This window comes from Ammospiza caudacuta, chromosome 3 (genome assembly GCF_027887145.1).
Source record: "Ammospiza caudacuta isolate bAmmCau1 chromosome 3, bAmmCau1.pri, whole genome shotgun sequence".
Taxonomy (NCBI): Eukaryota; Metazoa; Chordata; class Aves; order Passeriformes; family Passerellidae; genus Ammospiza; species Ammospiza caudacuta.
The window spans coordinates 64,526,579-64,546,796 of NC_080595.1; the positions used below are offsets into that span (position 1 = coordinate 64,526,579).

The window sequence follows — 20,218 nt, forward strand, 5'->3', positions numbered from 1 at the left end:
CAGTGCTTGATCAAGCTCAGATTGGCAGAGCTGGGATCAGTGCTGGGGGTTGTCACCAGTGCAGTCAGATTTTCACCTGGTACTGTCTCTTAAAATTCTTTTCCAGCTGAAGCAACTCAAAATCAAATTCCCACAAATCATTGGTGGCATAAGAAAATGTTGACTGTTTTGCATAACAATATTGTGTTTAAATGTCCATTTAGAGGATGAAGTAATTCGTATTCTATTTGTACATCTTAAATCCAGATAAAATATTTAGGACAGCAGTGTGCTTCATCTCTTTTCTTCAAGGGCTATTTGTGGTTTTGAAGTGAACAAACACCTAACTATTTTGCTGTGTTCCAAGAGGGGGAAAAAACCCCCAAAAAACAACAAAACACCACCAACCCACCCAGATATGTGGGTTTTTTACCCTCTCTAGGCAGGGCTGATGTTCAGTGTCTTCTTTTCACTGGGTCAATAACTATCACTGATGAAATTTTGTACCAGATCTCCCTTTCCCCTTTGGAGCCCAGTACCCACAGCAACCTCCCATGTCTCCCAGCCTGGCACACACCTTTGGTGGATGTGGGTGCCAGAACCAGCTGATGGGACCACCAGCTGCCTCACTCTGCTCCAGCTGCACCTATGGGAGGAGGCAGCCACAGAGGGAAGGAAGCAGAAGTTCCTCCCCATGCCACTCCTCCCCTCTGCTGTGGAGCTTCCGAGCACAGCATGCACCAGGCTGAGAATGTTGCTGCCTTGAGAGCTTCTCACTGGTATTTACGTGCCAAACCCACATGCTGCAGTGCTGCGGATCATGGCCTCTACCCTGCAGAAGTTCATTCATTCTCTGGACCTCAGAGCCCTTCCCAGGGTCCTCCAAATCCAGTCAGGCATCTATTGTCAAGGTGAGCATCAAATGTTTTCTGGCAGGGCTTTGCAAGCCTGTATTTGACATCAGATCCCTCTTCAGACTGGAGTGTAGAATGGGGGGAGGCATAGGAAGGATGCTCATGGAGTTGTCTCCTAGAAGTTTCCCACAGCTGAGTGTTTTATCAAAGGCTTTGGAAATGCCTTTGGTGCAGCGTGCACTTGGTCTTCTCACTGGCAGTGAAAAAGAAACTAGTTAGTCCTTATCATATCCTGGAAAGAGTACTGGAATAAGACATGAATTTGCTTTGCACTAACACAGAGCTATCAATCCAGCAACTGCAAATCACCTCACAGAGGTTAATTTATTTAACTCCTCTTGGACTTCTGGGCCTGCCATGGAGAAGTCTCTTCTGACTCAGAAATAAAGAACCAGGGAGTCTGGAAAGTGACCATGAAGGACCATAAGATTTTCCTGAAATTCTGCTCTGTATTTGGGGGGCACTTCAAGTGTGCAACCATGCAAAGGAGTTGGTATGAGCTGGACAGGAGAAACACAGGGGTAATATTTTACTGGGTTTTCCTGCTGCAGATCTATTGTTATGATGTTTTTAGTGCTCTGCTTGTGCACAAAGCACACTGGAAAGGTTGTGTCGAAGAGACTCGCTTTAGTGGGAAAAATCTGCTCTTGGTTTGGGCATGGACTTTGTTCAATGACAGTGAAGATGTCATGTCAAGCCCATGTATCAGTCTAGAAAAAGTTGCTTCCATGCCACTGACAGGGAAAAACACAGGTTCAACTAATAAAACAGAGAGGTTTTCATGAAATGAACTGAAGTCTGCTTCAGCTTCAGCCAAACACCCGCTATGGGATCCACAACATCTATCTTAACATCAATCTAAATATTTCCATGCTGCACCACAGAAGGAGAGAGGAGGTGGCCAGAGTCTGATTGGCAATCAGCAGCTGTGGCCAGAGTGGGTGATTTTTCCCTCCATGACAACAGCCTCTTTGGGCAGAAAGGAAATGGGAAAGGGCATACTGAATTTGTGATGGTAGAGTACTGTCCATGTGCTCCTGATTGCTCATGCTGGCCGCCCTGGAAACTACCTATGAATAATACTGATACATAGAAAAAGTGTTCTGGGAAATAAACTTAGCTAAAATAACAAGAAACTTTTGAAAATACTGTTATTCTGAACTTTGCTATGTGGCCTGTTCAAGTTTTATCTTTTAAACTATACATATATATATATATATATATACATGTATATATACAAAATGCTATGGTAAAATGATGGTAGCCCAGCTGTCTGTAGATTTCTGAGTTCATGCAGTCTGCGTCCTAATGCTCATGAATGGTAAAACTTATACCAGTACATTTTTGTAGCCAGAGTATTTAAGTTGGTGATTCTCTATGCAGTCTAAGCCCTTTAATTTTCCTGAGGAGAAAAACACTGGTGAGTAAGCACACAGACCACTCTGCAGCAATTCCTCACATGTGAAAGAAAAAGTCTATTAGCTATTGATTAGCCTTGGGAGGAGGTGGTATGGGCTCCTGAGAATATTAGCACTAAAAAGTGACAGCCCTCGTACTGCTCCAGTGCCTTTTTGGCCTTCAGCAGCACTACCTCTTCCTGTCCTCTGCTCCTGGTGGCTTCTCAGCTGTTCTCATACGTGTCCCCCCAGCACAGCAGCTGCAGCACCAACAGCCATGCATGAGTCTCTTGTTTATACAACAGGCAAGACTGATCTATTCTGCTTGGCTCCTTGCCCTCACAGCCATCATCTCCCAAAAAAATACTTGCAAGTATCTAGGAACACTGGTGTCCTGTAGTAGGCTTCTGTGTGTTCCTCTTCTTCCCTGTTTCAGAGGAAGATTGAGATGCTCAGGACACTTGGTGCCTGATAGGTTTGCAGGATCTAGGGCTACAAAAGGTCTTCTCAGGCCAGGCCCTCACTCCCTTTCTCTCCCTTCTTCCCTGAGCTCTCTGTCTGTGTCAGATCTTTCCTGAATATTTTCCTTCCTTCTGCACCTGGCAGCTGGGGTGAACACATTGTTCTGTGATTGCATTATGATTTATGTCACATTTTCTGTTGAAAGACTAGTACTTCAAAGACAGTCTGGAGTAACTCCTCTTATATTGCTAAACAGGAGAACGGGCCACTTTGAGCTCTTCAAGTTTCCATTAGGACAACCACTCTTTAGTCCTTCCTCAGGCAGATCCCTCTGCCCCTGCACCAACCTTTTTGATCTCTCTGACCCCATGCAGTCCACCAGCAATCACAGTGTGGGTAATGGCAGGTCTGTTGGCAGGGAACATGGGTTTATTGCTCTGTCTGCTGGGACCAAATCTGAGCATTTGTGCACTGATTGTAATAGCTCCCAAATGGCTACACAGGCAGCCCACTCAGGTAAGTGCTTTTGTGGAAGGGGACTTCATAGGAATCTGTAACCATTCTCAGCACAACCTGCAGATAGTAAGGGAGAAGATCCTAAGAAGGGGTACTTAATTTTCCTGTGTAAGAATTCTAAATAGGAAGAATTTTTATATATGTAAATATTAATGTATATTTCCCCCTTCAGAACCCCCCTCAAAAAGGGCAAGTTTTCTTAACATAGCATAGGCAGGTACACAGAATGGCTAATGGGGTAAATGCTGGTCTATTACATCCATTAGAGCTGTCACCTCAAAGCTGTAGCAGCCAACCAAAGAAGGCTACAGCAAGATACTTGATAATAAGACAACACGGTGTAATTGATTCACTGCTCTTCTCTGGTGCTCTGTGTGCTGTAGGGATGAAACTCTCCATTTACTCCATTGGAAGTGGCATTTTCCACACACTGCACTTAGGTCTAATGATTTTATAAATATAGGACTTGCAAACTAGCCTTACAGCTCCTGACAGATTTTCAGTACCTCTGGAAGCATAAGGAAAGTTTAATGCTCTGTGAGGATGAATGTTTTCCTTGTGGTGAGGTATTTTTATTAGAAGCTGCAAAGTCAAGCTCCAGGGAGAGAGTGGGAATTTCCTTGCCTTTGGCAAGGTAACATCTCTGAAAGAATCCATTCTGCTTTTTTATACATATTACACCAAATACAATCTAGGTCTCTCCTTTCAGACCCAAGCCTGCCTGCTACTGTTCCCAGGGGAGAGCAAGTAGAAAACATATGCTGTGTGCACTCATTCTACCATTAGTCTCTCTACTGGCCTATAAAAAAATTATGTTTCTGCTGATACTACTGGAATGTGATGTATTTAACTGTAGTTCCCCAAACTGCAAATGGACACAACTTTATAGACCCTGCTTCCACATGGAATACTTTCAGCTAGAAAAGCTCTGGGCAACTGAACTTTTGCTGTTGGTAGTGAATACTATGTTTTCAACACTTTCTCAGGAAGTTCTGTTGCTGTTTAGCTCTCTGTTCTGGGCACAAAGAAGAGGAAAGCATTTTCCTTGAATGATATCAGTGATTTGAATGCCACACTTGGACTTTGGGGCTGGCTAAAGCCTTACCAGTTTGCCTCTAGGCAGAATAATCAAGATTGGAGACTCTTGTTCACACTTCCATGTTTCTATTCTGCTTTGGCTCCAGCTGTGTGGGGCTGCATAGTCAGAGACCCAACCTGCAGCCATCACCTACTCCTGTCTGCCACTTTGCAGAGTCAGAAATGAGGGGTGTTGGTAAGAGCCCTGAGTTCTTCCAAAATGCTTTTCATCATCATCAAAAGCCCATCCAGAAGCAGAGAAATTATCATCATCCCTGGTTTGAAAACAGAAACACAGATGAAAGGAGATGGTAGTTCTGCAAATGCCAGGGATGCCTGTCAGGGCAGTTGCTCTGGACTCTGCAGTTGTAATGTCCTTACTACAGAAACTGGACTGCACTGTTGAATCTCTGAAGGGAATAGGAAGGATGATTATAAAATGAAAGCAAGTCTGCCACCAGATACAGATAACTTGGTAATCAGCACTGATTAGAAAGGAACTACGGTGCAGACTGAAGTACATGACAACTTAATAGCTCATTAAAATAGGTTTTTAAAAAATTAAATTGCTGAAACTCCACAGGGAACTGATTTGATTGATCAAATATCTTTCTTTGAACATTTTAGTAAATATTGATACTTAGTGAGGTAAGTACTGTCTGACCGCTGATTTTTACAGATAGCATGCAAGTGTAGGTTTTCATTTTTATGTTGCAAAAATTCTGTCTATTTTAATACTAATATAATTATTTTATGGGTAGTTGAATTTAATATTTTGCAGGCTTAATTTAACCAGTGGCAAAACAGTAAAAAGTGCCAATTTTAATTGTGAAAAATGAAGAACCTCTCAAGGCACCTCTTCTGTTGATGTTTGTTGTCATTAGCCTACCCACAGTCTTCTCATTCTTGCCCCACCTAAACACATGCATCATTAATGGTATTCCCCCATTTCTTCAGGGGTTGAAACTTGCCAGAGCGTGGGGAGAGTTTGTAGCTCTGCTCTGCAATTCAGTTATTTGAAAACAGCATGTGTGTTGTGTAAATTGCAGTTCCAGGACATACCCTCTTTTACAACAGGCCTGTGAAACACATCAGGAAACTCTGAGCTCCTTCTCTGAGGAGAAGGGGACTCTAAGCCAGCAGCCTCCATCTCTGCAGCCTGGGTATGCAGGGAGGCAGTGTGCTGTAGCTGTGGTACTCCAGTCTCTGGGATTCAGGAAAGCGCTAGATCTGTGCAGGGAGGACATACTGGGAAGAGGCAACTGTGGGGTCACAAGTATATCCTTGGTTAATGTCCTTCCAGACTTAAGGGATCTAAAGATTCTTAGAATTGGCAGGTTGGGATTCCTCCTCTGGGCAGATGTTTGGTGCTCGCTGACAGCTGCACCAAACATGTGAGGATTGCTGAGAGACAATGCCAAACAAAACCCTTGGGTGAATAGCTCCATTTCAAAACTCATTTTGGTCAACTCTAAACAACATGACTCATGGTTCCTCTTGCTGGCTGCGTATCCACATTCGCTCGCTGTCTCTGCAGTTTTGGTTTCACTCTCTCTGCTTCTGTGACTGGAAAATGGCATCTTTCCAGCAGCCATTTCTGCAAGCATTTCAGGGAAGTGATGGGCTCTGCTGATCATCAACAGAGTTCGAAACAGTTGTTAACCCTGTTATTGTAGCTAGGCAAGCTGAATGCAAAAGGAATCCTTATCTATCCAAACTCAGCTACCCTGAGTCCTAATTTAGACAAGAAATGTCTCTCAACACTAACAGTTCAAAAATGATCACGTAGGGTACAACTGTTTTACTGTTTCTAAGCCAACCTAGAGAGAACAAATCCTTCTCCCTTGTCAAGTATGATAAGCCAATGAGTTGATGAAGGCTAGGATATGCAGTCTATAATATGTATGGATAAAACAAGCAAATTGCCTCTTCATCCTGGATGGCACAGGATTAATAAAACTATTTTTTCTTACAAAAAGCAACAAATAATTTAAACAGAGGCTAAACATAAGACAGCTTTGATGAAGATAATTAGGGCTGTATTTCTTAGAGGTGAAATATCATTAAAAGTTATTATCGTTCTCCTCATTACTGGGTGGATTCTCACTGGAGTGCATGCCAAGGGAGAACTGCTTGTGAAATTGGTGAAACTTGTGGTACAGTGCTTTCACTTAGTAATTTGTGTCTTTTTATTTTTAAGATAGAGAAGATTTTTTAAAGATAGATAAATATATCAGAAAGTGCAAGGATGGTTTCCTGTAAATACAGTTGTTTCTGTTCTTCTTGATTGATCAAGTAGGAGCAAGAGCCTTAAGTACAGCCAGAGTAGTTTGGATTCTTTTTTGTGGTCATTAGTTGGAGCATATTGGTTAATTTTCTCTATTAATACAAACCACTGAAACTCTCCTGCCCTTGTTCAAGCTGCTTCAAATGCCTGTTTTATTCTAAACAAGAAAGAAAGAAAGTGTTCTTCAGTGGATGTGAGAACAAACCCTGACTTTTTTGGGTCAAATATTGCTCATTTTATTCATACTGCTGCCCTCAATGGAATGACTCATCCAGACACAGTGAGAAAAATCTGACCCTGGGTAGCTGGCACTCTACCAGGTGAAGCTAATTTGAGGATCTCCTCTGAGGGGATTTTCTTTCTGTGACATTCAGTTTTGGGCCTCCCCGTGGATGGCACAGAAGGTAGGAAGAATACCCAAATTGCCTGGCTTGTCTCAATGCAGGGGTCAACTCCTTGTCCTGTCTTGCTGAAGCTCCCTCAATGTGTTGGTGTCCTATAGCAGAGAGCTCCCCAGTTGCCATTGCACTCGGGCTCCAGGAATGTGAGGAGGAGGAGGTCTGCAGCAGGAGGAGCCCTGTTTCCCTTCCCACAAACCCGTAAAAACCTGTAAAAGTACTAAGATAGTTTTCATAAACTCAGGCTCTGGAAAGAAGAAGGGAAGAAGGGACAGCCATGACAAATTGCGTAGGAGGGAAGATCCTGGGGTAAACATCCCATCATTCACAAGCCCATGACCACACGATGTTTCTGAGCTACAGGTCTTTTGTGATAGAACTTTTTCTTCAAATACCTGGTGTTGTGTTCATGAAGGAACATGGCATTTGTCCAGGTCCACTGTTTCTGGTTAGGTCACTTGGACACACAGAAGTGGCACAAAGAGCATCATGCTCTGATCTAAGTAGGGGAAAAATGCTTAAACATGTTTCCAGTTCTGGACTGCACCTGTGAAGTGCTCAACACTCTGATCTGATCCTGCAACTCAGTTTGAGCAGCCTTCCTAAACCTCATCCAAAAAAATGTAGTTTTCTGTTGAACATATATGTGAATAAACATATTAAATTCAAATTAATTAATGCTGTAAAGAAAATTAATAAATCTAAATAAATCCTGACCAGCTATAACAGTGACTAATGCTGTTCAAAATCAGGTTTGGGCATTGTCTTCAGTGCTGTAGTAATTCTGACTCATTTGGGTAAACCCAAATAAAAGGTCAAATTGGGACCTGTGGTTTTACTTGCTCTTTCCACTATAGTGGGTGCTGCATGCATAAAGCTCTGCTGCAGTATGTGAGCCTCTAGATAGATGAGAATCAGAAGAATGCATTTTTAAAAAAATGTGGCCATAAACTTATCAGGAAAGTAATAAATCAGAAACCTCAGAAGTAATTTCTTTTTAAAGTCCATTATGATTGAAATGGCTTAAAGCACTTGACATTTAAAGTTTGACTTTATATGGCAAAAGATAAATCTTAATGGCTTTTGTTTTTTGATGGTTTCGTGCGGGCAAAAATCAGACCCTTCACAGCCTAAGTAGATATGATCTAGGTAAAATGCATCTTTGCATAGTCTCTTTTGGAAGATTTGTGTCCCAAACTGATCTAACCTGAAGATTTTTGTTGCTTAGGACATGGTAAAGAGAGAAGAGGTTTTGAAAGCCCAATAAGTTGCTCTGTCATTTGACAAAGGATCTTCCACTCAAATTCACACTGCCTTCATGACCACTGTTATCCTTGGGCATCTGGAGCACTGTGTGGGCACTGGGGAGCTGGGCTCACCTGCTCTCAGGGAGGGCACCTTCTGGGGTTAGGAAGGGAGGGGTGGATAAAAGCCATTACAGTGTTTTATCCTGCTTGCAGCCACTCTCACGGCCTGGGGTTAGAGAGAGAAGCTGGGGTATGCTTCCTTCTTTGTCTGTCATTGTGCATGATTTCCAGCCTCTTCCCTACAAGGCATTGGATTATTTGAGTTTGGTGGGGGAAATTCAGCAGACTGCTGAGCACCTTTTGTGCTCAGGAGATATTTGACTGGAATAAAAAACTACCTAATGTCTCCCCATCAGAAATTGTTTGCTTTTCCTTCTGCTTAATCAGAGTATAAAATGATTTAAATGATTAAGCAAAACTCTCCTCCTTAAAACTTTAAAATAGATCTCTTTTCTTGCCAAAGAGCATAAACTCTGAACAATTGGCCAGCCCTCAAATAATGCCCATAAAGAATGATACCTTTTTTTATCGACACTAATTATAGATCCATTATGCCCTTCATATTGCTTTGAGAGCCTGCAGGAGCCTTAATAAAACTGTGATTTCAGCTGAGCTATGTTGTAGGGGAGAATGGGTTATTGTAATTCTGGCTGAATGGCTGCACCAGGGCATGGAGCCTTTAGAACCTTTTCACCAGCCCCTGAAACAGAGTCATGTCTGATAGTGAAGACAGCACCCATATGGGCAGCTGATGACAACTTAATAGTGGAGAAAAGAGCACTGGGAAAAGGACATTGGGACAATGTTCTACTCTTTCAGGAGATGTAGGGGGATCTTTCATCTCCCCACTAAGCAGCCAGGCTCCTGGTTCTTTGGATCTCCTTTCAAAGACTGCTCAGCCTGCCAGCTGCAATGAATTCCGTGAGTGTTACTGAGACATGAAAGAGAAAATATTTTCCTTCAAAGATTCAAACTCATGGGACTAGGCAGTCAATGCCTAGTGTTTGGCCTCCAAAGTGGTTTTGTTGGGAAAAAAGCTTGGTCTTTGTTTAAAAAAAAAAAAGAAAAAAAAAATAAAAGAGGGGGATACTTGGAAGAGCTTAGCAGCACCCTGTGTCAGACGGGCTGTGAGACTGGGAGTCAGCCAGCCTGGGCTTGGGCTTCACCACTGCTGAATAACCCTCTGTGCCACCTTAGTCAAGTCTTTTGTGTCGTCTGCACCGCTCTCCCTGGCCCTTCATGCTGAACTGCCCGGGGTGTTTGGCAGAAAGGAGCTCCATCCCTGTGATGTATCGCTGCTGTTTACTCCGGCCCTGACTGGGAGCCGCTTCTATCAGCGTCAGTGAGGCGTTCGCTCCGAGAGCAGTCACCAACAGAGCTCCAAGCTGCTGGGAAGAAAAGGGGGCATATTACTGAGATATTTTATTGTTTCACCTTGCATTATAAAATATTTATCTCAGTGGTACTGTCAGATGCCCTGACATTAAGAATGATATCCTCCATCTCAGGCATTCACTGTATTTATATTTTATATTGCTGTTTTTAATACAAAAGTGTTCCTCTTGTACCTATAATGAGAAATAAATCAAATAAAGAGCTTATGTTAGGGAGGATGGTGGTGTGGCTGCTTAACATTGTAGGGAAGATGGAGGGAAAAGATACTGAACTGATTGTGACGCTTGCTTTGATCTGATCACAGTGGTTGATAACACTGTGATTGTCGAACTAGAGATGAGCTTATGAAAGGATATAAATGTGGTTTTTATTGAACAAAGTAGCATTTCAGAAATGGTTCTTTCAAAGGCAACAAGCTCTTTAATTATAGCCTTCAGGGGCATTGTTTGATCACTGTAAATAAACTGCTTTATTCTAGGTTCTGTTAAAATGTTGGTTTGGGGGGGTTTTTGCATTATATTGCATACATCTTTCTCAAATCAAACCATTCTGTTCTCAAGGCCATTTGATTTGCATTTTCAAAGAGTTACATTTTCTTTGTGACTTGAGTGGGAAAAACAAAGTTATTTTTGAGCAACAACAAATAAATGTTAAAAAGTGCATTTTAATTAAAATTTTATTTTTCAATATATTGTGTGAGGGCTCCATATTACACAGCTGAAGTAAAATCTCTCAGGGTCACATTGTCACAAAGTGGGAATTTTCAAATGTTTTAAGATTAATTATCATGGTTTCAAAAAGGAAAAAGTACTTTTATTATCCTTTTTGAAAGCTATGCGCTTTCCCTGGCTCCCTTTTACCAGCACAAATATTTGCTGCAAGTGCCTAGGTAACATTTTTCTTGTCTGAATGTAATCTTCATTGTATTATTCCAGGCAGACTGCCAAGCAAGGGCTAAAATCAGGGCCAAAGCAACCTAGTTGCAGACAAATATGTAATTAAAATCAATACTGTATGTGCAAATGTACCCCCAAAAATGTGGCTGGCAGATTTTAATTTTTTTTTTCTAAATCCTAGTATTAATAAAAATGAGCCTTCTGCAATCATGGTCTCAGACAGTTAGCAATCACCCATCCAACCTCTCATCCTTATAATCTTTCAAATTCTTGGCCTATTATTTCAAATAAATCTGGTAATACAAGTTTTACTATTGATAATCTGTTGAAAGTTGGTCTCTGATATCTTAGATGGAAAATGTGGTGGCAACCTCCATCATTCCATTATTATATATCCAACTTCTCTTCTACAAAAGAAAATTACTATCCTGTGGTCCTTACTTATTGCAAAGCATTTTGTTTGCCAGTGGATTATGCACCCATGTTAATTTCTTTGATGGTAGGACAATGACCTCCCTTGATTTTAATTTTCTTGGGGGGTTTTGTGGAATCACTCTGTGGCAGATATAGACTGAAATGGTCATTAAATATTCAATAACAGTTTTTAAAGAGCTTTAGCCCCTTAACTGCCTCATTTAGTAGATGAGGGAAAGGCTGTGGATGTTGCCTACTCAGATTTTGGGAAAACCTTTAGCACAGTCTCCCACAGCATTCTCTTGGGAAGTGGGCAGCCCACAGCTTGGACAAGTGTACTCGTCACTGGATATAAAACTGGCTGGATGGCCAAGCCCAGAGAGTGGTGGTGAAACAATGACAGGAAAGACATTGAGGTTCTGGAGCTTGCCCAGCAAAGTAAAAAAGAGCTGTTGAAGGGGATTGAACAGAAATCCTATAAGGAGCAGCTGAGGGAGCTGTGGAATTTAAGCCGGGAAAAAACAAGGCTGAGGAGATCTTATCATTCTCTAAAACTACCAAAAAGGAGGCTGTGGTGAGGTGAGGGTTACTCTCTTCCCCCAGGCAACCAGTGACATAACTACGGAAAATGGCCCCAAGTTGTGCCAGGGGAGGCTCATCTCAAATATTGGGAAAAAAATGTTCACTGAAAGAGTGTATTGGAGAGAAGCACTGGAACAGGCTGCCCAGGGAAATGGTGGAGTCACTATACCTGGAGTATTAAAAATGTGAGTATTAAAATACCTGGAGTACTAAAAATGTGAGACATGGCACTTCATGATCAGTATTAGCAGCGACCAGCCTCCTGATGGGAGCTGTAGCAATTTCCACAGAGGCAGCTGAGTTAGTCTGTGTTGAATTCCTAAGGGACTGAACAGTGCAAACAACTATACACTATTTTTACAGTAAGAAAACCAGATTGTCCTTTTTATTTAGAGAGCAGCAGCTGTCTTGCTCTTCTGCTCAGTACCCGAAATGTTGAAAGCATGCTTAAACAGCACTTTTCTTCACCTGGCACTGGTTGATATTTGTGTGGCACTGTATTCCAGAATACCTCTGAGTTAGTCGTCATCCTGGTGTGCAGCAGGAAGCCTTCTGGGTGAGTTTGGAATCTAAGCACAGCAGAGATCTTAAGCCTGTACAGGGTCCTCAGCAAGGGAAAACAGGGGATGTTGTCCCATCCAGCCTGTGAACAGCATCTTCCAGATGGTTTTTTAATTTATTTTTTCAATCAAGATGCATTCTCCAGAGGGTTAAAAAACCTACATCATCTTCAGGGAAACTGAGGATTTTCTGGTGTTCATCTCAGTTGTTGAAAGCATTGCACAAGCAACCAATAGGTTTTTCTGGACACATATTCACAAAAGAGCAGACTTACCCAGTTGCTCAGCATTACTCGCCAGCATTCTCCTGTTGTTTTTGGTGCTCTGTTGAGGCTTTGGGTAGGTTTAGGCTAACACAAGAATAAATTATGCTCAGACTGGGCTCCCAGTGACTTCTCTTGAGGTCTAGGAGATAGTCAAGCACTTGTCATTTGCAGGTGCTGCAGCAGAGTTAATAAATAGATCACAGACTCAGTAAGAGATGCTTATCAGCCTAGGCTACATTCAGGACTGGAACTGTTCTTGAATGAAGACCAGAAAGATCAGTCAGCTAATTGTTGGGGTTTTTGGTGTGACACTTGGGTGGAAAAAAGAAAAGTAAGCTGTTTTTGGTTTTTCTTTTCTCCCCACTATCCTCACCATCTACAAGGAGAGCTGTAAAGAGTGTTGCTCTTCAAGGAAGGGAGTTCTGCCAGCAATAATGATATTTCAGTACTGGCCTTCTCAATTATTGATTGCAACTATGTAGTCAGAGGTCAGGTTTTAAATATTTCTCATTGCCTGATACCATTCTTCTTACCTAGGTTAAAAAAAAAAAAAAGTAAAAAGGCAAAACTTTAAACTGAACAAGATATAACTAAGGGCTTAGAGCCATTGTGTGAAGGAATATCTCTCTTCTCAGAGGAGATAAAGCAAAAGGCAAAATTAACCCTGAGAACCCTTTGGGGAAGGGAAAAATGGAAATGAGAAAGAAAGTATTTTAAGTAGCTGAACAATACTGATAGGAGAGCAAATAAATACACTCACCAATACATTGGGAGTGGAAATGAGAACAGTGTTTCTCATGACAAGGGAAATGAAATTTTGAGATGAGATTTCAGAAAGAGCATGCCCACATTGCTTCAGGACAGATCTTGGTTAGTTCTTGGGAGGAAATGCACAGAAGAACAGAAACTAGTATTAAAGTCAACATTTCTGATGTTGTGTGTTCAATGCAATTCTATCTACAAATGGAACACTATGTGTTCACTACATTGCCTTTATATATATAGTTAATTGATCCCATGCCCCAAAGCTTCTGCTTATCTCCTGCAGAAACCAGGAAGAATTTTCCTTCTTCTTCATAACTTGACTTTTGAGTTTTTTGGCTTTGTTCTTCTCCCTGTGCATCTGCTTCTGAAACAGTAAAGGTTGACCACAACTAGAATGGAGAAGGGAGGACTGGTTTTGGTGAAACAAAATACAGTTCAAGGTTTTGCTGAAGAAGCGTTGAAACACTTGGCTGGATTGCTTTGTTCCTTTTCTGAGAGTTCTGAACATGACAGAAAAGGAATTTTTTGCTGCCAGGTCTGAATCAATATGCTAATTTCAACATGGGACAGGGATTGCCATTGGTAATTTGCCACTTTTCCAGTTTCTAGTACTTTCTTCAGGTCTTCTGTTACCACAGGAAACTCAAATGCTGGTTGCACTTAGATGTCTCCTGTCATCTCCCTGGGTACCTTCAAGGCTCTGTGGGTTTTTTGTATCCTGCTGTAGTCTGTTGTTTCCTATGGGATAAACTATGCCCTGTGCTGTGCAGAGCCACCTTTAGTGAGCTCCACTGCCTGCTGGTTTCAGGAGACAGCTCCTGACAACCCAGGTAATCCTATGCTCTACCTCAACCTATTCTGGTCTAATAATTTGGAAATGTAGATTCTTCAGACCTTGTTCTCCTTGCGTGCATTTAAGAACCATGTACAAACAGAGCTGATTGGTCATTGAAGTCACCAGATTGTTTTTCTCATGAACCTGAAGGGAAAATTAGGCTAATTATCACAAGACAAGTATTATTTCTTATACTTTAAGTATTTTTTTTTGTTTTCGCTCAAAGAGGTAAAGACATATGACAAAGCAAGAAAAAGCTAAATAATGCTTTTCTTTCCTTTTGCATTTCTTTTCAGACTCCATCTATGAGATGTTTGGAAATGAATTCTCCCTCTCAACAGAAGAAGTCATTAAAGTTATTGGCTTCAAAATTAATAAACTCATAGCAAGTATCTGTGAGAATAATGAAGTCAGCCAGTTTTCAGCCAAAGTGGAATTACCACTAAATTTTCCTGGTATGGTATTTCATGAATACATGTTTTTGAGAAATTATAGCCCTTAGTAATCACTTTTGTTCATTTTATTGATTTGCTGTCTTGATTCATATTTGAGGTTGCAACTCAGCTGTCAAGAATACAGTTTTATCAGATGGTACAAGACATAGTCAACTAATTTTTCAATTTCAACTCTCTTACAGTCCTTTCTCTTGGATAGAAGTTATTAATATTATAAAGTTTTGTGGTTGGTAATGCTTTCTACACTTGGAGTCCCTTGGTGTAAGAATTACAACAAAAATCTTCTTTTCATTTACTTATGACTTTGCCAAAACTTGTCTGAGCTGAAATCTTCCTTGTTGTGTTCTTAAACTATGATGTATTTACCATTACTTCATCTGTATTTTATTATTATGGGTATAAAATATTTTCAATACTCTGTTTTCAATACTGCTTTTGTTTTAATGATTTTTGCTAACTATGATGGTCAGAATGGCTGCTCCATGCTTGGAAACAGGATTAGAGGGGAATGGATGTGGTTTTCTGCTTAAAAAGTAATTTTTAATTGTTCTATAGAGAAATCCAAATATGTTCATATTTTGGAGGATGGACTTGAAATTTGGCATGTGGTACTGACTTGTGGAACCATACTTCCCTTTGAGGTACTTGAACCATATCTATGGTTCAAAATATGGTACTTGAACCATATCTTCCCCTCTCCATGTTACCTTGTTCAGGAGAGCTGGCCAAGTACTGAACCCAGTACCAGTTCATCATGTGTCATATTTATTAATTTCTGAATTTTGCTCTCATCTCAGTTCCTCCACTGCTAGGGCCCAGCAGCATTGAACAGGGAAGTGAATAAAGCACAGAGGGAGAAGTGTGTCTCCCATGTGAGTTTCCCAAATGTGGGAAGTAGAGGAGACAAACTGCGTTAGAAAAATGGTAGAAAAAGTTTTGATCTCAGAGCACGACAGAAGGATGCAGATTTTCCATGCAAAGATCGGAGAGTGGAGGCAGCTGCAGGTGGTTTCAGCAGCACAGGAAGACCCCACCCACCCACAGGTTTGCAAGCAGGGCATTTCCTATGCTGGGAGTCTTGCAGGCAGCAGAGGTAATGGGAGCCCCTTGGTGAGAGGAGATGAGCAAGCTGCATGAGGAACTGCATGAGGAGGGCAGTGGGAGTGGGAGGGAGTCTGGGGGACAAGTAGTGGGACACATGCGTAAAGGAAACACTGGTACAGAGCACACACAGAACGCAACAGACTTCAAGAGTCTGAGATCATGCCCAGGACTCACTTTGACCATCAGTCTAGCTAATGGACTGAATGAGACTACAGTTTTGTACAAAAAAATCCCCACCCTAAATATTTAATTAGCACTGTATTGTACTGAAAGCACATGGGAAATTAAATTGATGCTGCATGGGGAACATGATATGAGTGTTTTCTAGTGTTTGAGTGCTTGACTTAATAACCTCATTGATGCTCTTCTAAAGTCTTGCTGAGTATGCCAGAGTGTGCATGTATAGGATTTAGGTTATGCCAGTATCCAAGCTGGGACATGCTTTTTCTGCAGAAGGACACAAGACACACTTCTTGAACAAATAAAATGTAAAAGTCCATGGGAATGATGAAATGTTTCATCTGAATTCTACAAAAAAAATCTTCTGCTATGCCTTTATTTGCCATCTCTAAAATACAATTTCTCTCTGAAATAGTTGTGTGTATATAACTTCCCCCCCGCTCCCAAATAGATCCTCATTTTACCTTCATGTTTTTCTTATCCTGTGAATCAGAATGGTTTCTATGACCACTTATAAAAAGACTTTTTTGGAATGCCATTTTCAAGCACTAGTAGGGCCCAGACATAGAGATAAAAGACCTTTTAATTATCTGTGGCTATCTAGAGATATTGAAATACTACTCTCCTGTGAACTCTCAAGATACTTGGTATTTTTCTTGTAATCCAAGTTTCTCTGATATTATTAAAATTTCTTCTATCTCTAAAATTCATACACCGATAGAAATATATTCTAAATCTTGATTGGCAGATGAGGTTGAACATTTGAATCCCAAAATATCCAACACAACAGAGTGATAAAAGTAATCCTAAATTTATTAATGTTGAAGGTCCCGACTGTTAGAACAGAAAGACTTGTGATTTCAAATGCTTGAACCTGGAATCGGGATTTATTTGCATTCAAGTGATCAGTTTTACAACCTGGCATTTGGATGCTGTTGCCCTGCTGAGCACATTTTCAAATTTGATCTAATCACTACAATTTTCATGCATAGTTATGAACTCTCCCAAACAGTGTTCTAGAAAACTGGGTTATTTCACTTGAAAAATAAATTCAGAGTTCATTTTGCTGAAATTTGTCATTATTATCCTCCACATGATGGGTATTACTGAACAGCAGCACTGAAGAGGGGCGTAATGGCACTTCTTATTAGCCCAACAGGGAGCACCACTTTCCTGTTTTTCTCTGTATATGTACTCTTATGTATTCAAGAGCTATTTGGTAAGATATAAATTTGTCATTTCTCTAGTTTAGTTCTTAGCTGATGAATGATTCTGCTCTGTAGAGTCAAAATTTCCCAGTCTCTTGCTCTTTCTTGACCTTTTTCCTTTTCACTTTATTACATAGACGTGCTAAGATCTAACTGAAACACTGTACATGAAACATGGCTTGCCCCCATCTCTTGAACGAAGCGCAGAACTGAATTGCAGATGATCTTTTTTGTGCCACCTTTGACTTAATTCAATAAAAATTTCCACATGTCTCCAGGAGGCTGACCCTGTATTTACATTGTATGTACAGTGCCCTCTTGCCAGCGCTGATGCAAAGAGATCTCTTTGCTCTTTTCCATTTCCTTTGCCATGAGCTCTTTTGCATGCCATGGGCTCGTGTATCCTTTCACTGCACACATACTGGCACGAATGAGCAATGCTCCTATCTAGGATACTCTGGGGATAGCAGCTCTGAGAGTGAAGAGCTAGGCTCATTGGCCTTAAATGAGCCCTACTCTTTGTCTTTCTGAACGTATTTGCAGTCTTCAGAACTCCTTTTTTTCTTCTCAGATCCTTGATAAAGGCCTAATCTGCCCTCTGCATTAGAGAAACCGCTGCAACCGCAAGTTCACTATCTGTGTTATTTCTTTTATCCTCATTCTAATTTGTTCTTTTTCATGCCTCAGAGGACAGGGCTGTTCTTTCTGTGCTCATACACTGGGTAAAATAATAGAAGTCTGCTGTTACTCTAGACACTTCAATGACTACATCTAACCACATTTTGAACTACAATTTTCACTACTAGCAAATTAACAGACAGGTAATTTGCACAACAGCTGAATTGTTTGCCAGCACAAATGATTGCATTTCATTCTGTTTTATTCCTTCTGCAAAAAACATTACTGGACTGCCCCTGTTCTCATGAGGTCCCTGACTGTTGTTGCTGCTCATTCCTATGTAGTCTGACAGAGACAGCTGAGCATGACTGCCCCTTTGAGCGCTAATCTGCAAGTCAGTGACCACCCAACACATCCGTGGAAGAACAGGGATTAGGCATTCAAAGGCTCATCTCAGTACTAGGTGAGGAAGAGCTGGCTTTTGGGACAGGATGAGAGGAGGAGGATGCTGAAGCAGAAGAGGTAGTGAGTGGGTGTTGGAGGTGTGGGAAAAGAGGAATAGCAATTAAGTCATGTCCAGAGAAGGTAGAAACTGTGCTCTTCCCAACTTTACTTGGGGAACAGAAACTGCTAGTCTGGGAAAGATAATTTGTTCTGCTCTTCTTTTTTCTTGGAGGCTGCTTGCTACCCTACTAGGCAAGCCTAACTATTGGTTTTCTCAGCTTTCTGTGGGGGAAAGAGAGTAAAATACTCCCTTCCTTCAGGAGTCTAATTAAGACTGAAAATAGGAAGTCCATAAAGCTCCAGAGTGGTACATTTTACACTACAGACAGTAAAAGAGAACTGCATATACTCTTCTGTAAAAAAGTGGTAAAAATATCCTTCTATCAAAATGTGCTTTCCCATAGGACATTCAGTCTTGTGATCCTCTGGCTATGTTTTCTCTCCCACACCAGTGAAATAATTTTCTCAGATTCTCAAACTCTCTCTGTGTCAACTTCTTGAAAAGATGGGCTGATGATGTTTGGGGCTTACTAATCATTCATTGTATTATATCTAGGCAGACTTTACCTAGTGAAATGTCACAGAGGCTTCTTAGAGTGGAATGATTACATTTCCCCACTATTATTGTATATGTGCATAGCTCTTCTTATATGACCATTTTATTTTCCTTCAAACCATTGGACACAAGTACAGTTTGGTTGTAGACCAGATTGCATTTAGAAAGTAAATCTATAGGAGCAAGAATGCCAGATCTTGATAAACCAGATGGACTTTTTTCCAAATTTGTTATTTCCATCTGTCTTTCCCCCTTACAGTCCACCAAGATCTCTTGGGAAAATCTAAGTGAATTTGATTCAGGCGTTTTATGGTTTGTGAAAAAGTATAAAAATATTTTTGCTTGACCTCAAAATGTCCAAATGTTAGCATCTCAAACTTACCATATGTCTCCTCCTCCTGGAGGTTTCCTTGTTATCTTAGATTTGGAAAACATTTGTTTTTGCAATTTGATTCAAAGTGATTTTAATAAGACTCTGAATTGTTCCGGATAATATTGTTTGTGTTTTTATGGTTCTGTTTTGTTTTTTACATATATACAGTATCAAGGAGAGCATTTATGAGAGGATACCGTGTCAGAATATGGCAGTGAATTCCACCCAACATACCAAAACAGTCTTTTATATATTTACCTATGTTATATGTAGAGAGAAACATCTGGAACTTTGCACGTTCATGGCCAGTCAGAGGTGGCTGTTAGGTCGTGTCAGGAGTCTGATCAATACAGAAGCTAAGTATGCAAGCCCACAGGGCTCTTCTCTTGCCTAAGCAAGCATTCTGTTACCAAAATTACAAAAACCACCACAACAGAAGGCAAACATTCTTCTATTCCCATCCTTGACAAAGCCAGTCTGCCTGAGCCAAGGAGTTAATCAGGTGTCTGGTTTTGCATAAAATCTGATAATTATGCTTCCATATGACACCTGCTTTCCAACCTGGGATGTTCATCAGTTTGTTGCTGAAATAGCTGTCTTCCAAATAACTTTGTAGGCCCAGCAAAATTAGTAGCCTCAGACTATTGTCAAACTCATAGAAGATAGGAATGTTCTTCATACCTGTACTTTGCCAAATATTTTCAACTGGAAGTTTTTTGCACAGTTTATGGGGGCTTTTTGATGTAATTCAGGGGTATTTGTGTGGGGCATACACTTGCTCCTGTTTTACAGATAGATAAGCATAGTTACTGCCTTTGGGACGCATCATAAGTACTTTGAATATCCTTTTTAATGAAAAAGATTCCTATTTGTTTTCTCCCAGCACTGCCAAGAGATGATACCCATCTTGTGCTTGCAAAGCATGATACTGGAACACTGTTTGTCTTTTCCACAGGTTCAGTTTGTCACTGGTGCCTTGTCACAGTGATACTTTCTAAATGCTGATGAACCTGTTTGTGTTGATCTGCACTGACATGCTCCAGTGATGATTAGGACTGTGGTAGATAATTTCCTTGCTAATAATTGTGTTAAAATGGCAATGAGAAACATTGCAAATATCAGTGGGAGAGGCTGACCCTGTATTTGCATTGTATGTACAGTGCCCTTGAA

General features: G+C 40.9%; 1 protein-coding gene across 1 annotated transcript in view; it reads left to right on the plus strand.

Annotated features, from left to right (window-relative positions):
• Positions 1–753: 753 nt before the first annotated feature.
• THEMIS (thymocyte selection associated) overlaps positions 754–20,218 on the plus strand; it is a 71,148-nt gene continuing 51,683 nt past the window's right edge. The window contains exons 1-2 of the mRNA XM_058802632.1: positions 754–890; positions 14,347–14,505. Coding sequence (XP_058658615.1) covers positions 800–890; positions 14,347–14,505 — 250 coding nt within the window. The 5' untranslated portion in view covers positions 754–799. The remainder of the gene's footprint in view (positions 891–14,346; positions 14,506–20,218) is intronic.